This window comes from Ylistrum balloti, unplaced genomic scaffold (assembly GCF_031769215.1).
Source record: "Ylistrum balloti isolate Yb309-2 unplaced genomic scaffold, AGI_CSIRO_Ybal_v1 Utg370064, whole genome shotgun sequence".
Classification (NCBI taxonomy): domain Eukaryota; kingdom Metazoa; phylum Mollusca; class Bivalvia; order Pectinida; family Pectinidae; genus Ylistrum; species Ylistrum balloti.
In genome coordinates this window covers 119,146-141,346 of record NW_026782110.1, presented here as the reverse complement: position 1 = coordinate 141,346, position 22,201 = coordinate 119,146, and the positions used below count along the sequence as shown (strand labels likewise).

At 35.2% G+C, this 22,201-nt stretch overlaps 1 protein-coding gene across 1 annotated transcript; it reads right to left on the bottom strand.

The window, feature by feature from the left end:
* Positions 1-559: 559 nt before the first annotated feature.
* Positions 560-20,202, bottom strand: LOC132549544 (uncharacterized). The gene is given in 22 exon segments (XM_060213483.1): positions 560-909; positions 1,539-1,673; positions 2,313-2,417; positions 2,565-2,693; positions 3,831-4,042; positions 4,670-4,828; positions 5,525-5,618; positions 6,124-6,222; positions 6,618-6,695; positions 8,280-8,500; positions 9,208-9,302; positions 15,462-15,522; positions 15,524-15,785; positions 15,967-16,101; positions 16,580-16,684; positions 17,082-17,210; positions 17,606-17,817; positions 18,172-18,330; positions 19,060-19,153; positions 19,442-19,540; positions 19,814-19,891; positions 20,004-20,202. Coding segments are annotated over 22 exon segments (3,210 nt in total).
* Positions 20,203-22,201: the final 1,999 nt, after the last annotated feature.

Here is a 22,201-nt window from a genome sequence, read left to right as displayed (position 1 = left end):
GTTTTTGTGTAAAGAAATTAACAAGTCATCTCCACATAGTTTTTGTGTAAAGAAATTGACAAGTCATCTCCACATGGTTTTTGTGTAAAGAAATTGACATGTCAAGTGCACATAAGCTGTAGAACTGACTTACATAAAACTACATTGAAATGGTAGGGATCCTGTGTATATGTTCATGCAAGTTTTTGTTAGCAGCAATTATAGTTGTCAAAGTCACCAGCTAATTAAACACCAGCTTTTAAGTGATAATTCTGTCTGAACAACTCCTAAACTTGTAAAATGCCAGTTTTAAACCCCTCCTGCAACATTTGACTTGGCAATTGTGTATGTCTAGAGAAATTCAAGGTCATAGGTAAACTTTAAGGTCACTGGGACTGATACTTAAACAACTGGTGTAGAAACTCCTTGCACCTGTGGGTGTAACGGATGTCCTCAAGATGACATTTCTAGGTGGCCTACAATTTTCAAACACAGACTTGAAGTTAATTTCAAGAACGTTTATTAAAATCAAATGACATATGAAAGCCTACTTTACATACGACTTGTTCTGTAACAGGTTTTATTCCCTTTTCTCTGCTTCGATCAGGTATCTATTGGCCATGTAACCTGTAAGTCCTGAGGCTTCAGGAGAATAATCAGCTGTAACACCAGACGGTAATCTGAGATTGAATTTTTGAAGGATAATCGATATCATCAGTGTTAGCTCTTGTTTTGCTGTAGATTCTCCCATACACATTCTTTTTCCGGCGGAAAAAGGCAGCCAACTTTCAGGTGATGGAGCTAACTTCCCTTCTGACGTCAGAAACCTCTCCGGGTCAAATGTCTCAGGTTGTTGCCAATGTCTTTTATCATTGTGAAGTGCCCAGTGGTTGATAACAACTATCGTGTCCTTGGGAACATCGTACCCACCTGATATAGAAAAAGACTCTGTTTATAACTGCATTTAAAGACGAAAAGTAGTAGTTGTGATGGAAGAGACCAAAAATGTGAATAACTAGATGTAGCATTAGAGAAATCAAACTTGATTCACAGGATATTGGAAAAGAAAGATGTACTAAATTAAAGTGACGAATAATTTCAAACGTACATGGATATATTTTGTACCGATACTGCTATTAACATTCAAGTAGCTGTAATAACTACACAACATTCTGGAATAATCATGACAAATATCACCTGCAAACATGCATTTAGTAAAAGTTGATTCAGTATGTAGAAAGAAAATTTTACTACTGTTAATTAGTAACCTAATTGTAATTAGTAGTAACCTAATTGTAATTAGCGGTAACTTATTTTTAATTAGCAGTACCTTAATCGTAATTAGCAGTACCTTAATTGTTATTAGCGGTAACTTAATTGTAATTAGCGGTAATTAGCGGTAACTTAATCGTGATTAGCGGTAACTTATTTGTAATTAGCGGTAACTTAATTGTAATTAGTAAGGGCAAATTTTGAAAGGTAAAGTAATTTGAAAGCTTCAAGATATTTCTTAATATAATTCAGTAGTTCACTTATTTCATTGGAATATGTATACATACAAATGTTGGAATCAACTCGAGCAGCATGGGCAACGCCAAACGGTACCACCGAAGCAATTCTCATCACCTCGTATAGTACTGCCTCTGTGTAAGGGAGGGCGGCGCGGTCCTTTATTGTTGGGAGTCGGTCTCGACCTTTCGATGTATAATATTAGGTATCAAACATCAACGTTATGAAATACAGAAAATAAAATGTTGCGCATTGAATATTATCGTGATGGTTTTCTATGCTTAAATTAAACAAACTTATTTTGATCTAGTGGTACGTTTTTATTCAATTACAGCAGTCAGCGTCCAATTTTGTATAGAGAATACTCGACAGTGATGTTTTGATCAAGGAGGAAAGTTATTGAGTTGGTCCTTTTGTTACATCTTCAGTGTGACCTAATACCACGTGTTACACATTTATATTGGAAATATGCTATGTAACAATGACATTGTTAGAATCCGTGTTGACCCATTAACCAATTAACAAATAATGATAACGTATGATAAGATCCGCCTGTCACAACTATCATTAATGCTGCATAATGTAAGTACGGCTGTGTCAGTTGCTTTGGGCATGCCTTTGTGAGTACGGCAATAAAATCCTAGTTGTGTCTATTTGTCTAAAGACCAAAAAAGTCCAAAAGACGGACAAGGAAGTGCTTTATCTGTTCCTAGTCAATGCCCTGGAAACATTTTAGTACTAGTGAGTTTATCTTCACATCGTCCCACCCCAGCCACCACTGTTGTTGTGGTTACCTGTAGGCTGGTATACACTCGTTTACATACCTACGACTGCATCGATCTCGTCCTGGGCCCGCTTCTGTACTTCAGGATGATCGGCCAAGTATAACAAGCCCCAGGTCAGTGTTAATCTTGTAGTTTCAAATCCCGCTGATTACAAAAAATCACTTATCAGGATACTTATATTACAATATAATAATAACAAAGTGCTCTCATATAAAAGTTAATTCATTGCTGTAAATTTTCAATATTTCAGTAAAATAATAGCTATCAAAATGTGTGCCGAACATAACTTACCAAAGAAAAGGTCCGCTATTGTCTGTCGTAGATGGACATCAGTTAACTGACTCAGTAGCTCAGCATCCTCTTCGTCCTCTGCTTCCTTTCGTGTCAAGATGACAAAATCAGTCAGGTCTTTGATGTCATCTAAATGTCAAACAGTTTATTAGTTCTAAATGATACCAACGTTGTCATTTATGTTACGGAAAAGTACGTTACCCAGAAAGAATAAAGACTGAAACATCTCAGAGTGGTAGACTATTGCTTACTGCATAAGTACTGCTCATTGATAACCAATTATTGTAGTCGGTCACGCGAGAAATGGTTTGCAATTAAAGACGGGTTTATTCTAAATAAAAGAAATAAGACAATTCTGACATGTTCAGAAAATTTAACTTCCAACTCATAATCGATAACACGAAGGCAAATTATAATAAACAAAATAGAGATTTACCCGGAGGACGTTTGGAAAAGTACAATGATAATAAGATAGGGTGCTCAAGAGGGGTAAGCTTGTTCATAAACAAAACTCGCAGTATAAATCGTGCTCAATCCTAGAAAGTAGTGTCAAGTTCTCAAAGAAATATTTAAAATAAAAAGAAAGAAAAAGATGAAATACGGACATTTGATGAAAATTATGAGGAAGTTTTACTGTCGTCATAGCGATCTCATTGCAAATATTGGTTTTGTCGAGCGATATGAAACTGGACGTGTTAGATGTTCCTTAGTTTGCCTGGTCTGTTGATTACGTTAACATATTTTCTTGATGTTTTTGAAACATCGATTATTGACTTGGGGCTGGTATCTTTTTTTAGCTTTTTAAATATGTTATATCCAATAAGTTAATCTTATAAACAAATGTGATGTAACGGTCATCTGCACATTTATTAACTTTTTTGGCCGTCAAATCTTGGTTTTTATAAAGATCTGAACTTGTCGTTTATTATTAGAGAAAACATTGTCTTGCTAAATCCGTTAGTTTAACGTTTTCATGATGTGTTATCTTTAATTAATTCAATAAAATGACATTGCCTTACCTACCAAATTTAATGTTGTACAGCTGATCCAATCTTCAGGAGCTTTACCCCATGCCATTTTATAAATAATTTCAAACTTTTGCGATCGTCAAAAAAGATCATTATCGGATGTTCCACGATACCAAATGTATTATGATTTTAGATTTAACGTGTACATTCTGCTTTTTTTGTTTTTTTTTTGTCTAGGTTTCTTTCCTCCTAACGTATAATTTTGGGTACATGACTTTCACCGAATTTGAACACTTACTTGCATCAAATTTCTCGACATGGTCGCGGAATTCATCTAACAGAAACTGCAGCATTTCCTTGAAGTATCCCATAACCTTTCGGTATTGTTGGCTGGGCCAGATTTTGGCCAAAAGAGGAAAAACATCTTCTATTAACCCATTACCGAATACTTTAATGAATTCATCGTCAGCGTCCATAAATTTGGTAAACTTTGGATCGTCAAATTTGTACCTGAAATATATATATATCGATGTAAGAAATCAGGATTCAACTTTCGATTTTGGTGCATTGTTCCTACACAGAGAAAAGATAATTCCATTTTGAATTGCGCAAGGGTCCAAAGATTTGTTGACCGACAAGTTAAGCACCATGTGCAGTGATTAGATCTTAAATGTACTATCTAGTGCAGGGTTGGTGATTTTATTCTCCGACAAAACTTTAACTCTTAATAACAGGTCAGTAAGGAATCAGCGAGGTAACAATATCAAATATGTATCAAATATTTTGTTTTATATGTATCAAAATTTGTCACCCAATCGCGGTTTCAAACAGATATAAATTATACACCCATTACACATTCAAATTAATTCCGGTTGTTATAATTATGTCGAGGTTCATTCCAACAAAATACTTACGAACGTCTACTTCAATCATCGTTATTTTCTTTTTCTGTTCAAATCTACAAAGTCATTACCACACACAGGAGTTGTTTCCCTTATATTACGAACTTCAATAGGTTCCGGTAGGTGTAAAATTCTTTCGTTAACATGCAAACATGTACATGTCAATGAATCAACGATATTGTTTGAAATTAAGACTGAATTATATTAGATAAACCCAAAAGTAATGCAAACTTACACTTTGTTGAAACAGAGTCCACACATCACATTGAACAAGGCGTGGTCTACGTAAGCATGAGGTGTGAAGGCTTGTCCCTCAGTTTTCATCAATATAGTAACGAATTCCTTCATAGAGGCATGAACAGCAGCTTCTGGTTTCTCACCTCGTAAGTACTTCCTGAACAGAAAAGACATTTGTCTTGCGATTAGAGCCTGGTCGTAAGATAGAAAAGTATAGATATATTGTTTTTTACGTTTTGTTCACGTGTTGTTTAAAACCAGTTGTCTTTACAATGCTTCCGAAAACTGCAATCGCTGTCTCGTTATGGTGACATATTTGTGTCAAAATTATGAGTTAAGTAAAAAAAAAGTAAAAGTTTGGTGGGTTTCTTTAAAGAAGTAAAAAATATGTGATACGATCATATAAAAAAGAACAACCATTTTTCTGAAACAATAAAAAGATGGTTTTGTTAGATCAAATATACAAATAATGTGACCTGTAGTCTTAATAAGAAATTTCTAACTAAATACGTTCATTTCAAACCTATAAACTGATATATTTTGAAACTGAAAATATGAACAAAATAATAATCAAAAGAATCAACAAGATTTACATCAAAATATTTATCAGGTATAAAAATGGCGACGGTGACTTTGTTCCATTACTCCTTAGTCTGGATCTTCTCTTCAATGTGACTTAATTATATACCGAGTCTATCAGAGAAACACCAGACAAAGAATCCACGGCAGGATGCAGTAAGGTCATCTTATCACGGTCTCTACAATTAATGTAAGACACGTTTGGTAAAATGATAACATACATAGGTTCGACCAATGATAAGTGTTTTACAATAATGCTTGTGGTTCCACCAACCTGAGAGCTTTGGTGGCAATTCTGCGGTGGATTTTCCACGTGGGTGAGTATTGTGATAAGAAGATGTTCTTGCCGCCCTCACTAAGTTCTGTCCCTTTGTTAATAAAAAGATTAATAAATAAAATATTTATGGAAACATCAGTCAAAACGGTCTCTGTACTACTACCCCATCATTTGAATCTGATCTAGATTTACATGGCGTCAGACCATAATGAAACAGTGAACCGTTTCCTTTCCAAACACTTTCTACATGCTGTTTACACTTTCAGTGTGTTTATCGAGTCTGAGTAAGAATGGCTGGTTCGTGTATTTGACGGTATCATTTGTTGTTTTCTGTCATAGATGTCAAAGGCATATTGACATGCAATGTTGTATTCTTTTCAAGAACGAAGTAAAGAAATAAAATTCTTCACACATTTTGCTCGGTTACAGTCCTTGTTACTGTCCGACATTGTCACCATGCACCTTTTACATCTTCAATGTACCCGGTATATTAGAAAGTGTAGTGATGTTACACAGACCTGATAGGATCATTATCAGCTTTAACAAAGAAAATTCCTATTAAATCAGATGAGTATTTTCACAGATAAAACACCTACCAGAAAGGGTGACGGGTCTGTTTGCAAAGTCCGCCCCTTTTGTAACCATGGCCTCCATTACGGCTTCAATGGTATTCAAAACCACCATCCGGATTGGACCTGTCGTAACATGGATAAAGCTCAAATACATATATGATCATGACATGTTACGTGGCATTAACCTGTATTTCAATATGCCGTAATAACCTCGAAAGGAATATTAACTATTATTTTCTGTATTGGTTTTGATAGTACAAGAAAGGGAACCGTATTTTTTTTTATTCTTTTCGCGACGTTTTACCGCTCGGTTTCGTAATAATAAAAACAAAATGGCTTCTTATCGAATAACACTACAGAGGAACGCCAACAAGACTTAAGGTAAAATCCTTGATAATGACTTCTACTACATTTTTGTGGGGATGAAACAAATCGACATGAAATTAGCTTCTAGGGGTTAATTTTAAACAACTAAAATATATATCTCTTTGCAGTTACTGAAAAATATACCTACTTACCAAACTGAATAGTGATGACGGGACCATAGGTACCAGATAGTCGGGCACATGTCTCGTGCAATCTAGAATCTCCCAATACTATCATGAAAAATAGATATATATAGTGAGTTGCAATCTGATCTGCTCGTTATCATATATATACTCAAGGGATAAAGAAACGCAGGGTAAACTTTGAAGATGATTCTAGGCAAGACGTCAATATTTTAGAGTAAGAATGAAGATTAATCCATACAGAACGAACTGCAAAATCAACGATTTGTATTTGGTAAGTGATTTGGGAGTAATCGAAGGGAATTGAAAGAGAACTCTGTAATCTTAAATCGGAATGGACTAACTGTCGGAGCTGGCTAGTCAATACAGGGTATGTCCCCATTCGCTCTCTCCACAGCCCTGATTCTCATAGGCATATAGTTCATGAGTGAGTTCATCCTCGTCAATGGGATGTTGGCCCATTTTTCCAAGAGGGCTGCTCTCAGTTGAGCCAGAGTAACGGGAGGCTGGCGTCGTCGAACCTGTCTATCCATTTGGTCCCACAAATGCTCATTAGGGGATAGGTCGGGGCTGTATGGCGGCCAGACCAGTGGGTGGATATTGTTTTTAGTAAGGAAGTCGCGACAAATCCTCGCTACATGGGACCGAACATTAATCTGAGGGAATGTGATGTTATTTTACTGCAATAATGGGACAATATGAGGTCGAAGGATCTCATCTCTATACCTAGCGGCAGTTAAATTACCTGCTACCACACCCAGTGGTGATTTACCTGCATGTGAGATTCCTTCTCACACCATAACCGATCCACCCCCAAACCTATCCATCTCTGCTAGCAGCAGTCGGCAAAACGTTCTCCACGACGTCGGTATACACGACGTCGACCATCTGCTCGAAACAGGGTAACCGGGACTCATCAGTAAACAAGACTCGCCTCCACGTCTCAGTGGGATATTCAGGGGTCATATGCCGCCACCCAAGCCATACGACGCTGGTGACAAGCAGCAGTAAGGGGCAGACCTACAAACGGGTGCCGTGTCTCCAGGACAACTTCCTGCAATCGTTTCCTTACAATTTTTGCATGGATAGAACGGTTATGAGTACCTATGCTATGAAGGGCAACTTCAGTGACAGTAAGGTGCCGATTGCGTAAATGCGCGAGATGAATATAACCTGTCCTAACGTTGTGACTTCACGCGCAGACGCCCAGATCTAGTCTTTCAGCAACCTGCCCAGTTTCCCTTAGACGTCTAACAAGACGTTCTACAGTGCTAATATGGACACCGAAATGTCTGACAACCTGTATTTGCCTTTGACTTTGCACAATCATCGCAATGGCCTGACCCCTCTGAACTTCCGTCAGCCATAACATGTGTCTTTATGAAAACTACCTAATGGTATGACGAGCAGTGTCACTCAATGTCACAACACTGCTGTACACGAGATTTTCCTGTTTCGTACTTTCCCCTAAAGACATCGTCCCGCAATATATTAATGCAACATTCGTTATTACAGAACTATGCATTGTAACAGAGAGTTTCTTGACTGCTTTACATTGGTTTTGAACCACGCGTCCGCAAGATATTACAAATAATGTCACCCTGCGTTTCTTTATCCCTTGAGTACATTTGTTATCACACTTTAGAACGGAAGTATATTAAATGTACGTACAACTGTAGTTCCCGACTAATGGCAAAGCAAGTGGTCCTGGTGGTAGGCGGTATCTTTTTCTTTTTATCAACCAATAAGCAACAAGACCCGCACTAAAGCTGACCAGACAGGTAGTCGGTGTGAGGTGGTTCCGAATGAGCGAGAGCATTTCTTTGATATGACATAAGCCATCTCGTATTTGTTCTTTGAGTTCGTCCATGGCGAAGATAAATGTGACGTACCTGCTTATATAAAAAAGCAATGCAATATAACGAGTTAAACTTAACGGATGTGGACGTTTATCGCTGGTGCTGGTATACATATTTCTGGTGTAACAAACGCGAGAGGAAGAATAAATCATTATAAATAGATTTTGACAAAAATGAATAGAGAAGAATTTAACATTATTTACCAAAATATGCTATCTATTCAAGAGAAGACGAATTAATTTCGTATATTGCTGAATTTTCTCACTCTTTTATTGCATTAAAGTAACTTAAAAATACGGGTGAAATCCTTCGTTTAAACAACAGTGGTCCAATCAATAACGGAAACATCTATCATACGAAGACAGGTATAGCGGATATACTACCAGGCAGGATGATAAACAAGTCCTACATATGCGTTATAAAGGTGTATATACTATATATACGTATCTAACATAATATCTCATATAATTTAAATAACATATTATATATGATACACATGTTTTTCCCGAACATACATGAGTTAAGTTTCGAAATCTAAGCTTCTCAGGTCACTGTCAACTGGATATATTGACATTATCTCGTAGTTAAGTAAGTTGGTTCCCCTTTAGGGGTTAAATCACAATGAATTCCTTTATCATGTACATGATGTCATTTTTTCCAAAATGAACACAATGCATCAAAGTGAATAACACACTTCATTATAAAGATTATAAAAAGGAGAATAATATATTTATATATACAATCTGGAGTTCGATACGGAAGAGTGAAATAGTAAATTAGTATTGGAGGAAACTGGGGAAGTTTCACGTTGTTGGAAATAGGTGTGAAAAACTATCTGGAAGAAATACAATTATTTTCAAATCAGTGTAAGAAATCCTAATTGCACAGATCATCAAAACATGTCATTATTTTTGTAAATGTAGAATAATTTGTGTATCCAAGCATAACGAACGGCATAGAAATATCTGTATGCGTGTTGTCAAAGCCCATCAATGTACTAAAGTTGTTTAAACAATCATAACATTACCTCATGTCTCCTATTGACACACGGAGGAATACCCACGATTCTATAATAGTGTACGTAGTTTACAGCAGATAGAGGACGGACTTACTCTGTCACCGATATTATATATATAAACTGTTCACGGTACACATTTGTTTTGTCCGATCAGATGTTCGTCATAGTAGTGAGATATGTAAATATGTTGAATCACACGATATAGCTGTACAAGTGATTTGTGACCTGTTGCTAACAGCGAGATGATTTGTTTGACCTATTAAAATACAGCGACATGTTCATAGTACTTGTAATTATAGATGATAGGATATTGATGTACACTGGTATATAGTGCTCTCTCACGTTTACATACCTGTGTGTTTTTGGAGATGTGAACTCACGTTTACATACCTGTGTGTTTTTGGAGATGTAAACTCACATGTACATACCTGTGTGTTTTGGATATATGAACTCACGTGTACATGCCTCTGTGTTTTTGGAGGTGAAAACTCACGTGTACATACCTTTGCATTTTTGGAGATGTGAACTCGCGTGTACATACCTGTGTGTTTTGGAGATGTGAACTCACGTGTACATACCTGTGTGTTTTTGGATATGTGAACTCACGTGTACATACCTGTGTGTTTTAGAGATGTGAATACCTCCTGTGTAAATCAGAACTAGCGTTTATAATTTCAGTCTCAAAATAGATATACCGAGTCTTTTAAGATCTATCTCTTCAACTCACCTCTACTCTGCTTTTGACGAACTGTAAGGGTATACTGAATGCAACGAGTGACACATATTCACCTCGGTGAGGCGTACGTGTTACACTGATATAGAAATGTTACACGTAGCCTACTGAATGGCGTCCCCTGCCTTTTTTTTACACGACCTTAACTACTGTGTGCGAGCCATACATACAGAGACTATCAGTGCGCTTGTACTTTTGTCGTGGTGAATTTTCACCGGTTGGACAGGTGACATATCGTACAATACAGTATTGCCGTTTTCATTATAAATTTGAAAGAAAATTGGTATTTCGCAATATGAAGAAAGTAAATTTTCCTCACACAAGTCTTGATCACCGCTACAACTACTTATCTTGTGTGCTAGTTTGGAGACAGGATTGCATGTTGTTATGTACATAAATAAACTAATCACTATATTTTGCATTGTTTCCAGCTGCATGATATATCATTACTACTTAGTAATAGGCAATGAAAAGTGTATGTTGTAGCGATGGAAGTATTGTATAGAAACTTTAATCATGGAACATGTATTACCAGTATAAATTTCCTTATGCCTAAGGCGTGTTTACGTGTAACTCCACACACGAGTGATCTAAACCTCGTCCTGTATCATTTTGTGATCCTAAGTTATTATTAATGAATCTAATGAATTATCACAGACAAGAAAATAAAAGTTTAACACATTTTCTTATTGATGCAAGTATTTTAAATGAATATTTCTTTACTCGTTTAAAAACAACTGATATGAATATTTGGATAATAGAAATTAGGATACTGATCTAAATGTGTACCAACTGAAAATTCTGACTATTTTTATTCTTGTTTTGATTTGGCTCAGGACTAGACATTAAAGTACAGCATACCGGATATCTCAAACGAGCGGGAACTGTTTTTGTATAAAGCTATATGCTAAATGCTAAAAGCTAAATGTATCATTCCGTTGTGTATTCCTTTCTATGCACATTTCGCAAGTTGTGACACTCGCAGTACTTCTGTCCTGAAATTGTTTACGTGCGGATGATTTATTGCAAGATAACCATCCCAATTTGTTGATTATTTACTTCACTGTCCCATGAAAAACTATACCCAATTCAATGAGCATAGTGAAACTCTTACTGGTTAGCACGATAGCATCCACGATTTATAAAAAAAACAAGAGATGATATTCCGAAAGAAAAACAGGTAATGATCGACTTCAACAGCTTAAATGATGTCTAGAACTACGCCACCAGGTAGGTACTGCTCGATAATTAGAAATCCATAATCAAGAGAGGTAAACCCTGTTAAATTTTCAACATAGAGCTTTTATGACACCAGTTAGAGAATTTTTTGGAGAATAACCAATAAAGAACGGAAATGTCCCATTGTGACAAAACAAGTAATCAGGCAGATATAGTCCAGTGCATCTCCAGGGTGAGATTCATAACTGTTGGACGCTAAGATGGCGCTTAAATAAAAAAATATATTATGAGGTTCAGAAATGCACGGAATATTCTATACCAAAAATAGCATGGAGACTACAGGTTATATTCCTGACAAAAAAATCAGATCAAAGTAACATCGTCGTGATCAGGACTTTCATTAATTCTTTATTTTTCCTTGTGTTGTACCATACATCGGAGAGAAGACATTATGGCACAATATGATAGTACACCATTACACATATTGCAACAAAGTAGTCTAACACTTACTTTGATAATAATCAATATTATAGTAATAGACACTAATTCACATACTAATCGACTGTAATATAAATTCTAGTAATAGACGATAATTGATATAGAAACGCGCAATAATTCATATTATAGTACTAGACAATAATTCTCATTATAATACTGGATAATGATACATATTACAGTAATTGCCATATTGTTACAAATACTGTTTACTATCATAGTCAAAACACGTTATAACACATCATAACTGTATAATTGTAATGTATTATGATATACTTATAACATCCTACACTATAATTACTGACTATTATAAAATGGCTTGGATAATAAAAGTACATTTAAATTAAAAATATAATTATCAACATCGTACAATGTATTAGAGCAGCACATTGTATTGTGTTGATGTACAGTGTAATACTTAATAATGGGGTGAACTTGATTACACTTGGTCTTCCATAAAAGTATATCTTAATATATGTACCTCAAAGATTGTTATAAAAACTACACTTAGTATCAAATGAAATTCATCCTCTATATCATTTTTCTGACGTAATGTACAGGTTCTTTGCTTTCTTTGCTGATTTCTATATCCACCTTGTTCTATGTTTAGATTATGTGAGCTAAACAGAAACCTGGCTATATATATACTTTTCCACTTATCCAGCATTTAAAGAAAAAAATATCAATAATATGTTAATATATTTTACCTATAGAAATATTACTAATATCAGATAATATCCCTTGATGATAAACATCGTAAAGTCTTTGTTTAATCAAGTTGAACACAATTTGTCGTTACAATCTGTATTCCACAAATAGCGTAATCCTAATCTGTTAAGCTCGACTTGAATATTCAATATCCATCTATCATAAAATGCTACCCTTTCATCAAAACAAGATACATTTATTTGTATCCTTCATCTTAAACTAATATTTAAGTATTCTCAGTCTCCTACAGGTTAAAAGTGGTAGTTGTCCAACTCACAACATACTAAACTAATATTTAAGTATTCTCAGTCTCCTACAGGTTAAAAGTGGTAGTTGTCCAACTCACAACATACTAAACTATTACATACACTTTTGTTTACACCAAGGAATCATTTGCAAAAATAACAAGCATTTTTTCAACATCCAAAGTTTTATAAAATTTATACTTGGTATTATATTTTTGCGATCTATTCGACATTCTTTGTAATTTATCGGACGATTTTGCAAATAAAACCATGAGGTCTGTATACACCAAAAGAAAAATATTTATCATGTTGATTTCTATCGATGGACAACCTTCTTTAAAAAGATACATTTCACAATCTTTAACATATATAGAATGTAAAATTGGTGATAAAATTTCTCCTTGAAAGAGGCCGTTGTTGTTACTAAAATATAAAGAATAAGCTCCATCGTGCTTAACACAGGATTCAACACAGCTATACAAGGACTGAATAATTTTACCGCCCACACATTGTATTAATGTACACCACTTATTAGGTTTATCAGTATAATCAAACGCCTTTTCTTAGTCTCCAACACAGCATGAAAATCTCCCTCTTTTTTACCTGAATATTTATTTATTATTAAAGATTAGAGAACAACAGTTGCACCAGTAATAGATTGACCAGGTCTAAAACCAAATTGAGGCTCGTTATTGCACTATTTTCTTTATCATTATCAAATTATCATGTATTCAATATGCCCATGTAATTAACCAAGGTGATGCCTCTGTATTTGCGTCATCATTTCCCCCTTTCTTGTATACTGGTGTTTTATACAACCAAACTTCTGGAAAAGAAACCTGATTGGAAAATGGAAATGAACGACTTAAGATATATCTTTGCATTCTGTGAATAATTCATCAAGTGATTTTCTTCCTCAAAGCTCTAATTCCTGTTCAAGTTACTGATAGCAAAACTAACCTCTTCTTCATTAATAATCATATCCAATTCGTCAGATATGTTTTCTTTTCCGTTCATGTCAACTGTACACATACTATTATGTTTCCATGACGACTTAACTTTAAAATAGTTTGAAAAACCTATCTGGAGTAATTTTGCCTGAAGTTTATAATTTGCGCTTACTAAAACTATTGGTAAAGTGTTTTGGATTTTGCCTTCATAGATACTCCTTCATATCACCCTAATGACGTTGGTATGGGAAGTATCCTAATTAATTCTTCATATTGAAAGCCTGCAGAGGACGAAGAAAATGATGCATTTTCAGTATGTAGATTAGTATCTGAGAAAAGTATCTTTGATACAGATCCATTAAACGCCAGACATTTCTCTGGACAATCCTTTCGTTTATTACTGTCTTCAAAGAAGGGAAGTTACTTTACTGATGTTTTATAATGATATAAACAGCGGTTGTCGTGTTAGTAGACCTTATCCAACAAATGACTGTATGACACGATAATTACGTCCATTCTCAGGTCATTTGTTACCCCATCACCTAGATAATTTCGATTGCAGAGTATATTTTTCGGGAGTAATGTTCTCTTTCCTAAGTAAATGTTCTCTTTTAACTTTTTTATAACCAAGGTTCCAAATGTTACATAGTATATTTAGATATTTCCATGAATGAAACGTTGACGGTCTGTGCTGTTGTATTGCTCATTGTTGAAGTAAAGTGGTGTTGTGTTTCCCATTAAGTAAAATATAGTGTTGATGTAATGTTGTTTATGGTTCAGGTGAAGTATAGTTTTATTGTCGTGTTGTTTATTGCAGAAATAAAGTATAATTCTATTGTCTTGACGTTAATTCTTTAATTGAAGTATAGTGCTGTTGTCATGTTGTTTATGGTTTAAGTGAAGTATAGTGCGATTGTCATGTTGTTTATGGTTTAAGTGAAGTATAGTGCTGTTGTCATGTTGTTAATGGTTTAAGTGAAGTATAGTGCTGTTGTCATGTTGTTAATGGTTTAAGTGAAGTATAGTGCTGTTGTCTTGTTGTTTATGGTTTAAGTGAAGTATAGTGCTATTGTCATGTTGTTAATGGTTTAAGTGAAGTATAGTGCTGTTGTCTTGTTGTTAATGGTTTAAGTGAAGTATAGTGCTGTTGTCATGTTGTTAATGGTTTAAGTGAAGTATAGTGCTGTTGTCTTGTTGTTTATGGTTTAAGTGAAGTATAGTGCGATTGTCATGTTGTTTATGGTTTAAGCGAAGTATAGTGCGATTGTCATGTTTTTTATGGTTTAAGTTAAGTAAAGTGCGTTTGTCATGTTGTTTATGGTTTAAGAGAAGTATAGTGCGATTGTCATGCTGTTTATGGTTTAAGTGAAGCATAGTGCTGTTGTCATGTTGTTTTATTCATTGTTGAAGTGAAATATAGTGTTGTGTTTCCCATTAAGTGAAATATAGAGTTGTTGTGGTGTTATTTGTTGTTGACCAGTTCTGTATGCTGTTTTGAAAAGTTGTTTTAATGACACATTTTGTTTTTCTTATGGCTCCATGCTTTATCCAAACGCGCATGAGAATATATATATTGAAGAATGATTAGTTCTTTTCTACATGTGTTTCTAACATATGGTTTATTCTGACAGTTAAAGACAATGCTTATTTGAATATGGGTTTAAACTCTTTTCTCGACTTGGATGAGATAATGTTTTGCTAAATAACCAGCTAGCCCCGATGCCCCCTCCTGGTGGCAGTTTCAGGGTGAACTGATGAAGGATAATCGAGATAATCAATATAAGTTCCTGTTTCGACGCTGATTCTCCCAAACACACCCTCCTACCAACAGAGAAAGGAAGCCAGCTTTCAGGCGTCGGAGCAAGCTTTCCTTCGGACGTCAAAAATCTCTCCGGGTTGAATTTCTGAGGATGGTGCCAATGCCTTGGATCATTGTGAAGTGCCCAGTGGTTGATAATAACTGTTGTGGCCTTTGGAACATCGTACCCACCTGGAATGTGAAAGTGTTATATACGTCATTGAAACTTAATTGTTTATATTCCTGCCTTTCCTACTTGGTTGTTGACTGTTAAAACTTTAAAGTTTAGTAAAAATTGTGACAAAACATTCATTTATATGTTTGAACGTTAGTCCATAAGATAGGTCCAGTTGATTTTAATATTAAAACGTACAGATCGTGGAATCAACGCGAGCCGCATGTGCAATACCAAGAGGTGACACCGTAACAATTCTCATGATCTCAAGGAGGACAGCTTCTGTGTATGGAAGGGCCGCACGGTCTTTTATTGTTGGGAGACGATCTCGACCTTTACAGTAGTAAAAATAGAAATCCAGTATCAATATCATAAAAATCAATCTTCTGAACTTTACTCATATATTATATATTTAATCGAAACTGAATAGTTTTATGACTCTTTTTTTCTAATTTTATACTTGTCTATACAGATGTTATTTATTACTGTGTCATTAGTGCAATCTTCATTACTTTTTCCTTATTCACTTATATTCCAACATTAAGAGACAAATAACGTGTTAGATTATTGCTCCGTTTGTATGTTGGCGTAAGTTCTAGTGACAACCATCCTAATCCACAGAGATGAGAATAGCTGTGGTTGTTATCATAATCTGCGTAAAGAGTTATACTTTACAATCAGGCTTGATCAGTCTTGAGAAAATACAACATTCCTATGACTTCCTATCCTCACCTGGGCTTGTGTCTGTAATTACAAACCAAAATCCAAACTTCAACTGTTACCATTACATTATATATACCATGCTACATACCTACGACTGTATCTATCTCTGCCTGTGCTCGTTTCTGAATCTCTGGATGATCGGCTAAATATAGCAAACCCCAGGTCAAGGTGAAACGCGATGATTCAAATCCCGCTAGTGACAACAAAATATCGACATGCTGGTATTAGGAAAAGTAAGTAAAGAATAAAATTAATACTGTTATACCAATAGATTGTACTATCTAAAAGTTCAATAATCAAAACCAGAGATGCAATATTAAAAACAGCTTATCTATCTGCTTGTATTGAAAGATAATCATAATAATATATTAATGATTTTGCTACCAGTAGGTGTGAGCCTATCATCAAAGAAATCAGGAATGGCAATGTGATATATCGAATAGGACTAGCAAATAGGACTAATACAGGCAATATTTAAAGTGATTGTATGTAAAGCAGTTCAAATAATGATAAATAATACTGTTTATTTATAACTTTAAGAAAATAACTTATCAATTGTTTTATCAAAAATATTGTAATAGTGAAATCACCGAAGAAAATATCAGCAATGGTCTGTCGAAGATGCACATCCGTTAACTGACTTAACAGTTCAGCATCCTCATCATCCTCAGCTTCTTTTCGTGTCAAAATGACAAAATCTGTCAGATCCTTGATATCATCTAAACGTTGAGGATTTCAGAAATAAAGAAAATACCAACATGTTAATGGAATCACAGACCACTTAAAATCAATAAAACTAGGGTAAAATATAAAATAAAAAATGACCATCTCACATTTAAAATACATCGGCATTAGAATTAAATGGACAAATTACTGTATTGTCGATATATCACATTACTCTTAACGATTCTAGTATTAAATCTATTTGGACTTTAAGATAGTTTTGTTCCTTTGTATAAATCTGCCTGAGTGTCCGATAATACCACGCTATTTCTTGTACCGCCCATTGTTTTAGGTATTCATAGCGTATACAGACACCAAATTTGTACCGAAGTTCTTTATTTTCATATACATGTATTGATATTGCAAATCGTATATATAAGAAAACATTTACCTGCATCGAATACATCCACATGTTCCTGAAATTTGTCTGTAACAAACTGTATTAATTCTTTCAAATGCCCAATAACTTTTCGGAAGTGTTTGCTGGGCCAAATTTTGGCCAAAATTGGAATCACGTCTTCAGTCAAACCGAGTCCAAATTCTTTGATGAATTCATTGTCGACTTCGATAAAATGGTTGAATGTTTGATCGGTGAAACTGTATCTAAAAACAGCACATTGTCATTTTCATAAATGTCAATGCAGTATGCGTATTTTCATCTCTATTTTTCAAAACTTTCTACCCTCAAAGACGCTATTCATTCTTTCAGCGTTGTTAAAACACATTTATATAAATTCAGGCTCTCTGATTCACATAAGTAGACTTGACAGAAAACTATCTAATAGTCATATGATCAGGAATCAAAGGAAAAAAACAAACAAATTGTATAAAACGTATACGATATTAGATGTAAAAATACTTTTATATAAACTACCAGTATATGTTTAATGATAAAAATAACATTGTTTGACTGCATATTAATGACATGATGTTTAATTGAATAGATTCCAAACTTACACTTTGTTGAAACAGAGTCCACACATCAGGTTGAACAGGGCGTGGTCTACGTAAGCATGAGGAACGAAAGCCCGTCCTTCAGTGTCCATCAGAAGTGTAATAAACTCGTTCATGGAAGCATGGATAGCGGTCTCCTGCTTTTCACCCCGTAAGTACTTTCTGTGTAATGATGTGTATGGGTAAGAGTTATCTCTCATTGCTTAGGAAAAAATAAAATAAAAACAAAAAACCCCAAAGAATCCGACAATTCTTCAAAGGATCAGTGAAGAATATGACTTAATAAGCGTTACTTGCCATCAAAGATATATACTAACATGTTCGAATATTAAGCAGAGTAGTATTCTTATACATCCTTTGAATCCACACTAATGGTTGCAAAATTTTGTATCGACCTGAACCATGCCACAATTCGAATTAATCAAAACGTGGCATGCATATTGGACTCAGTGATTCTGAAAGTATCAATGTTGAAGCCTTAGATTCGTCTGAGGAAACTCCGCAGTAATCGAAAGAACAGTCAAACTCTAGATTTGGAGGCACAATAGCACCATAATTCAATGAATTTCATAATTGTCATATGTCGGATAATTCTAGAACAAAAAAAGTACGTGTGTATATTCTGAACCATGTCACTATTTGAAAGAATTCAAATATGACGAACATGTTATGGCAAACCTTTGGACAACAAAGTCCACCAGCTGTGTCAGCAAGGTTCCGTATGCTCCAATTTACGTAATATATCACTCAAATAAAACTTCTTGTCCGTTAATTATCTGCTGGTTTACAAACTAAACTCATTTGAAAAATAAGATGTCTCACGATGACTTCAAAATAACGCTACAGTATGACATTACGGTACATAGTGTACATGTTATATTTGTCACGCACCTGAGAGCTTTAGTGGCAATCCTACGATGGAGTTTCCACGTGGGAGTGTATTGTGATAAGAGAATATTCTTGCCTCCTTCACTAAGTTCCATTCCTATATTACGGAAACATGAATTATAGGTCGTTTAATTGCATACGTGATTAAAAGCAAAGTTACTGTCAGAAAGTTGCTTCCTTCAAATTCAGAACCACGGTACTCATACTGGCTAGTAAAATTATTTCGAACATTTTTTTAAGTTGTTTCACATTCATACATTAGAACATTCATCATTTTAAGCAGAAAGTTAGGTATATTTAGGTAAAGACTTGAAATTGACTTTGTTCACTTTGTTGACATGCAACTTGAAAATCGCGTTGCTGTTATTTAGTGCTTAACACTGACCAGAAACAGTCACAGGTCTGTCAGCAAAGTCCTCCCCCTTTGTAACCATGGCCTCTGTTACAGCTTCTATGGTATTCAAAACCACCATCTGCATAGGACCTGCAGTAACACATATAAAATATCATACATTATTTCTCATCTACCATGTTCAAATATCATACTATAAACTTGTTTGTATAATTATTTTACACTTATTAGAGAGAAAATGCCGTTTTGTTTATTTTGTCTCCGTTCAGAAAAGATGGATATCGTTTTTCGTTTAGTAGCCACCTACCACAGGGAATAAAGCATTTGGCTCTACTAAGAGATGAAATGTTCATAAACTGAATTGTTTATATGGATTAGAATTAAATATTACCAGACATATCTTACCAAACTGTATGGTGATGACGGGGCCATACTTATCAGACAATCGGGCACACGTCTCATGAAGCAAGGTGTCTCCCACTACTGTCCAAAACAAGAAATACAGTTTGCTGTATCTATCAAATAATGATGTTTACACACAGATCAATAAAAGGATATTGGTAAACAGAGTATTTTAGATGTAAGAGATACTTACGATTGTAATTTCCAACCAATGGCAAGGCTAGTGGTCCGGGTGGTAGGCGGTACCTTCTTCTTTTTATCAGCCAATAGGCAGCAAGACATGCACTAACGCCGACCAAAGAAGACGTCAAGCTGATATGGTTCCGTAAAAGTGAGAGTATGTCTTTAGCGTGACGTATGCCCTCACGTGCTTGTTCTTTCAACTGAGACATGTCTAACGTAGAAGTATTATGTGCCTGTAGTTCAAATATTGTTTTTTATCACCAGTTGTTGTTATGGGTCATTAAACAGCATATCAGTGCTTATGTTTTTATAACTGACCATTGATAAAGCTACCAGTATTCAAATACCAAACTCTCAAGTTTTATCAAAATATGCAATTCATTTCTGCGTCTTCTGTAGAATATTGAATATTTTTTCTTATATCTTATAATATTTTTGGATATGTTTTGACGAATCCTAATAAGTAAAAGATAAAAAAAGAAAACAAAATGGAAAAACAATACAACCATAGAAATTAAAGTTAGAACGCAATGTTGGGCGAAACTTTCACTTTTAGTATAAAACAATTTGGAATAGATCTTAGGGTAGCTAGGTGACGCGGTGCTAACGCACTAGCCTTGATTTCACTCAGAGTCCGAGGTTCGATCCCAAGAACGCACGTGACACGGTATTGATTCACCAACCTTACCACGTGGTATTCTCTTAACTCTTCCTACAGAATGACCCTCTCACCTGCACTTATTTTTAATTCACTGTACATATCGTATTTTATCAATGACATAGACTGGAAAATGCATGTATTACTACTAATATAGACACTTCTTATAAGTATGAGGTGCTAGGATAGTGTATAGTTGATTCCATCATCGAGTAATTTGTGTATCATCAACAATTTTCACTCATACGGAGAACAAAATATAAAAGGTTATCGAGGTTCTGGTCTAGAATATCTTCGTCGAGTGTGGTGGTAACGTCTTCCAGCAGCCTATTGGCATACCTATGTAAACTCACTGCGCCCCTCTGTTAGCTGACTTGTTTTTGTTTTCATACTAGGATGAATTAATCAACCTTCGTGAATTATGATTGGCATTTAAACACTATTACGATGTGCTGTATTACTCCACACGATCAATATTAGCATGCTAGGACATGCAGTAATACTGAATATTCCTTTGTCAAATATTTTTAAAAAAATTCTGTGAACTACTGCGTAATTGAATTATGTGTTAAAAAGCGACGTTAACCAACAATGCAAATAATAATAATAATGATAAAACCCCTACATCTTAGTATTGCTGTCTGCATTACACACTATACAACGAAATATCGAAAGTCCTGTATTCACGTCATGTATCGATTCTATACACACATTGTATGCCTTTGTCAAATCTTTTGAGAGAAATTTCTGTGAACTACTGCGCTACTGAATTCACATTCTGTGTTATAAAAGATAGGTAAACGAACCATGCAAATAATGATAACACTAATAATGATAACCCTACGTTTTAGTATTGCTGTGTGCATTACATAATATACAGCGAAATATCGAAAGTCCAGTAACCAGGTAATGTATCGATTGTATACTCACATTGTATGAAGTAATGTCAGAATATTTTCATAACATGTTTACACTGATATAGAGAGGGGGACGAATACTTACGTCAAAAATCCTAGTCAGAAGCACAGCTTGTCGAAAAACGTCAACAAAACTGAGTCAACCATGTGACACTTCCTGTTTCTTTAACCGTAATGTAAGGTCGGCCAGAAGAGCCCCTACCTCGTGATTTCAGCTGGTATATGCGTTGCACAGTTGCGTTCGACTTAATCTTTCTGCATTGAATAGTAAGGTACCTGGGTGTATTATAATGTATTGACATCTACCTGTATTCTGTTGTATAGCAAGTTATGTCTCCAGGTCGACGATTTAAAAAGTATACATGTATTTATCCATTGCAATATTTGAAACTGTACTGGTACTTCAAGGTTAAATCCTGATGATGTAAATATGTATCAGTACGGCCACAGAGTTATCAGAGGACATGTTTGGGGTATCAGTACGACTACTGAGATATAAGGGAACACAATCATGTTTGGGGTATCAGTACGACCACATAGTTATCAGTGGACACAGTCATGTTTGGGGCATCAGTGCGACCACAGAGTTACCAGGGGACACAATCATGTTGGGGGTATCAGTACGACCACAAA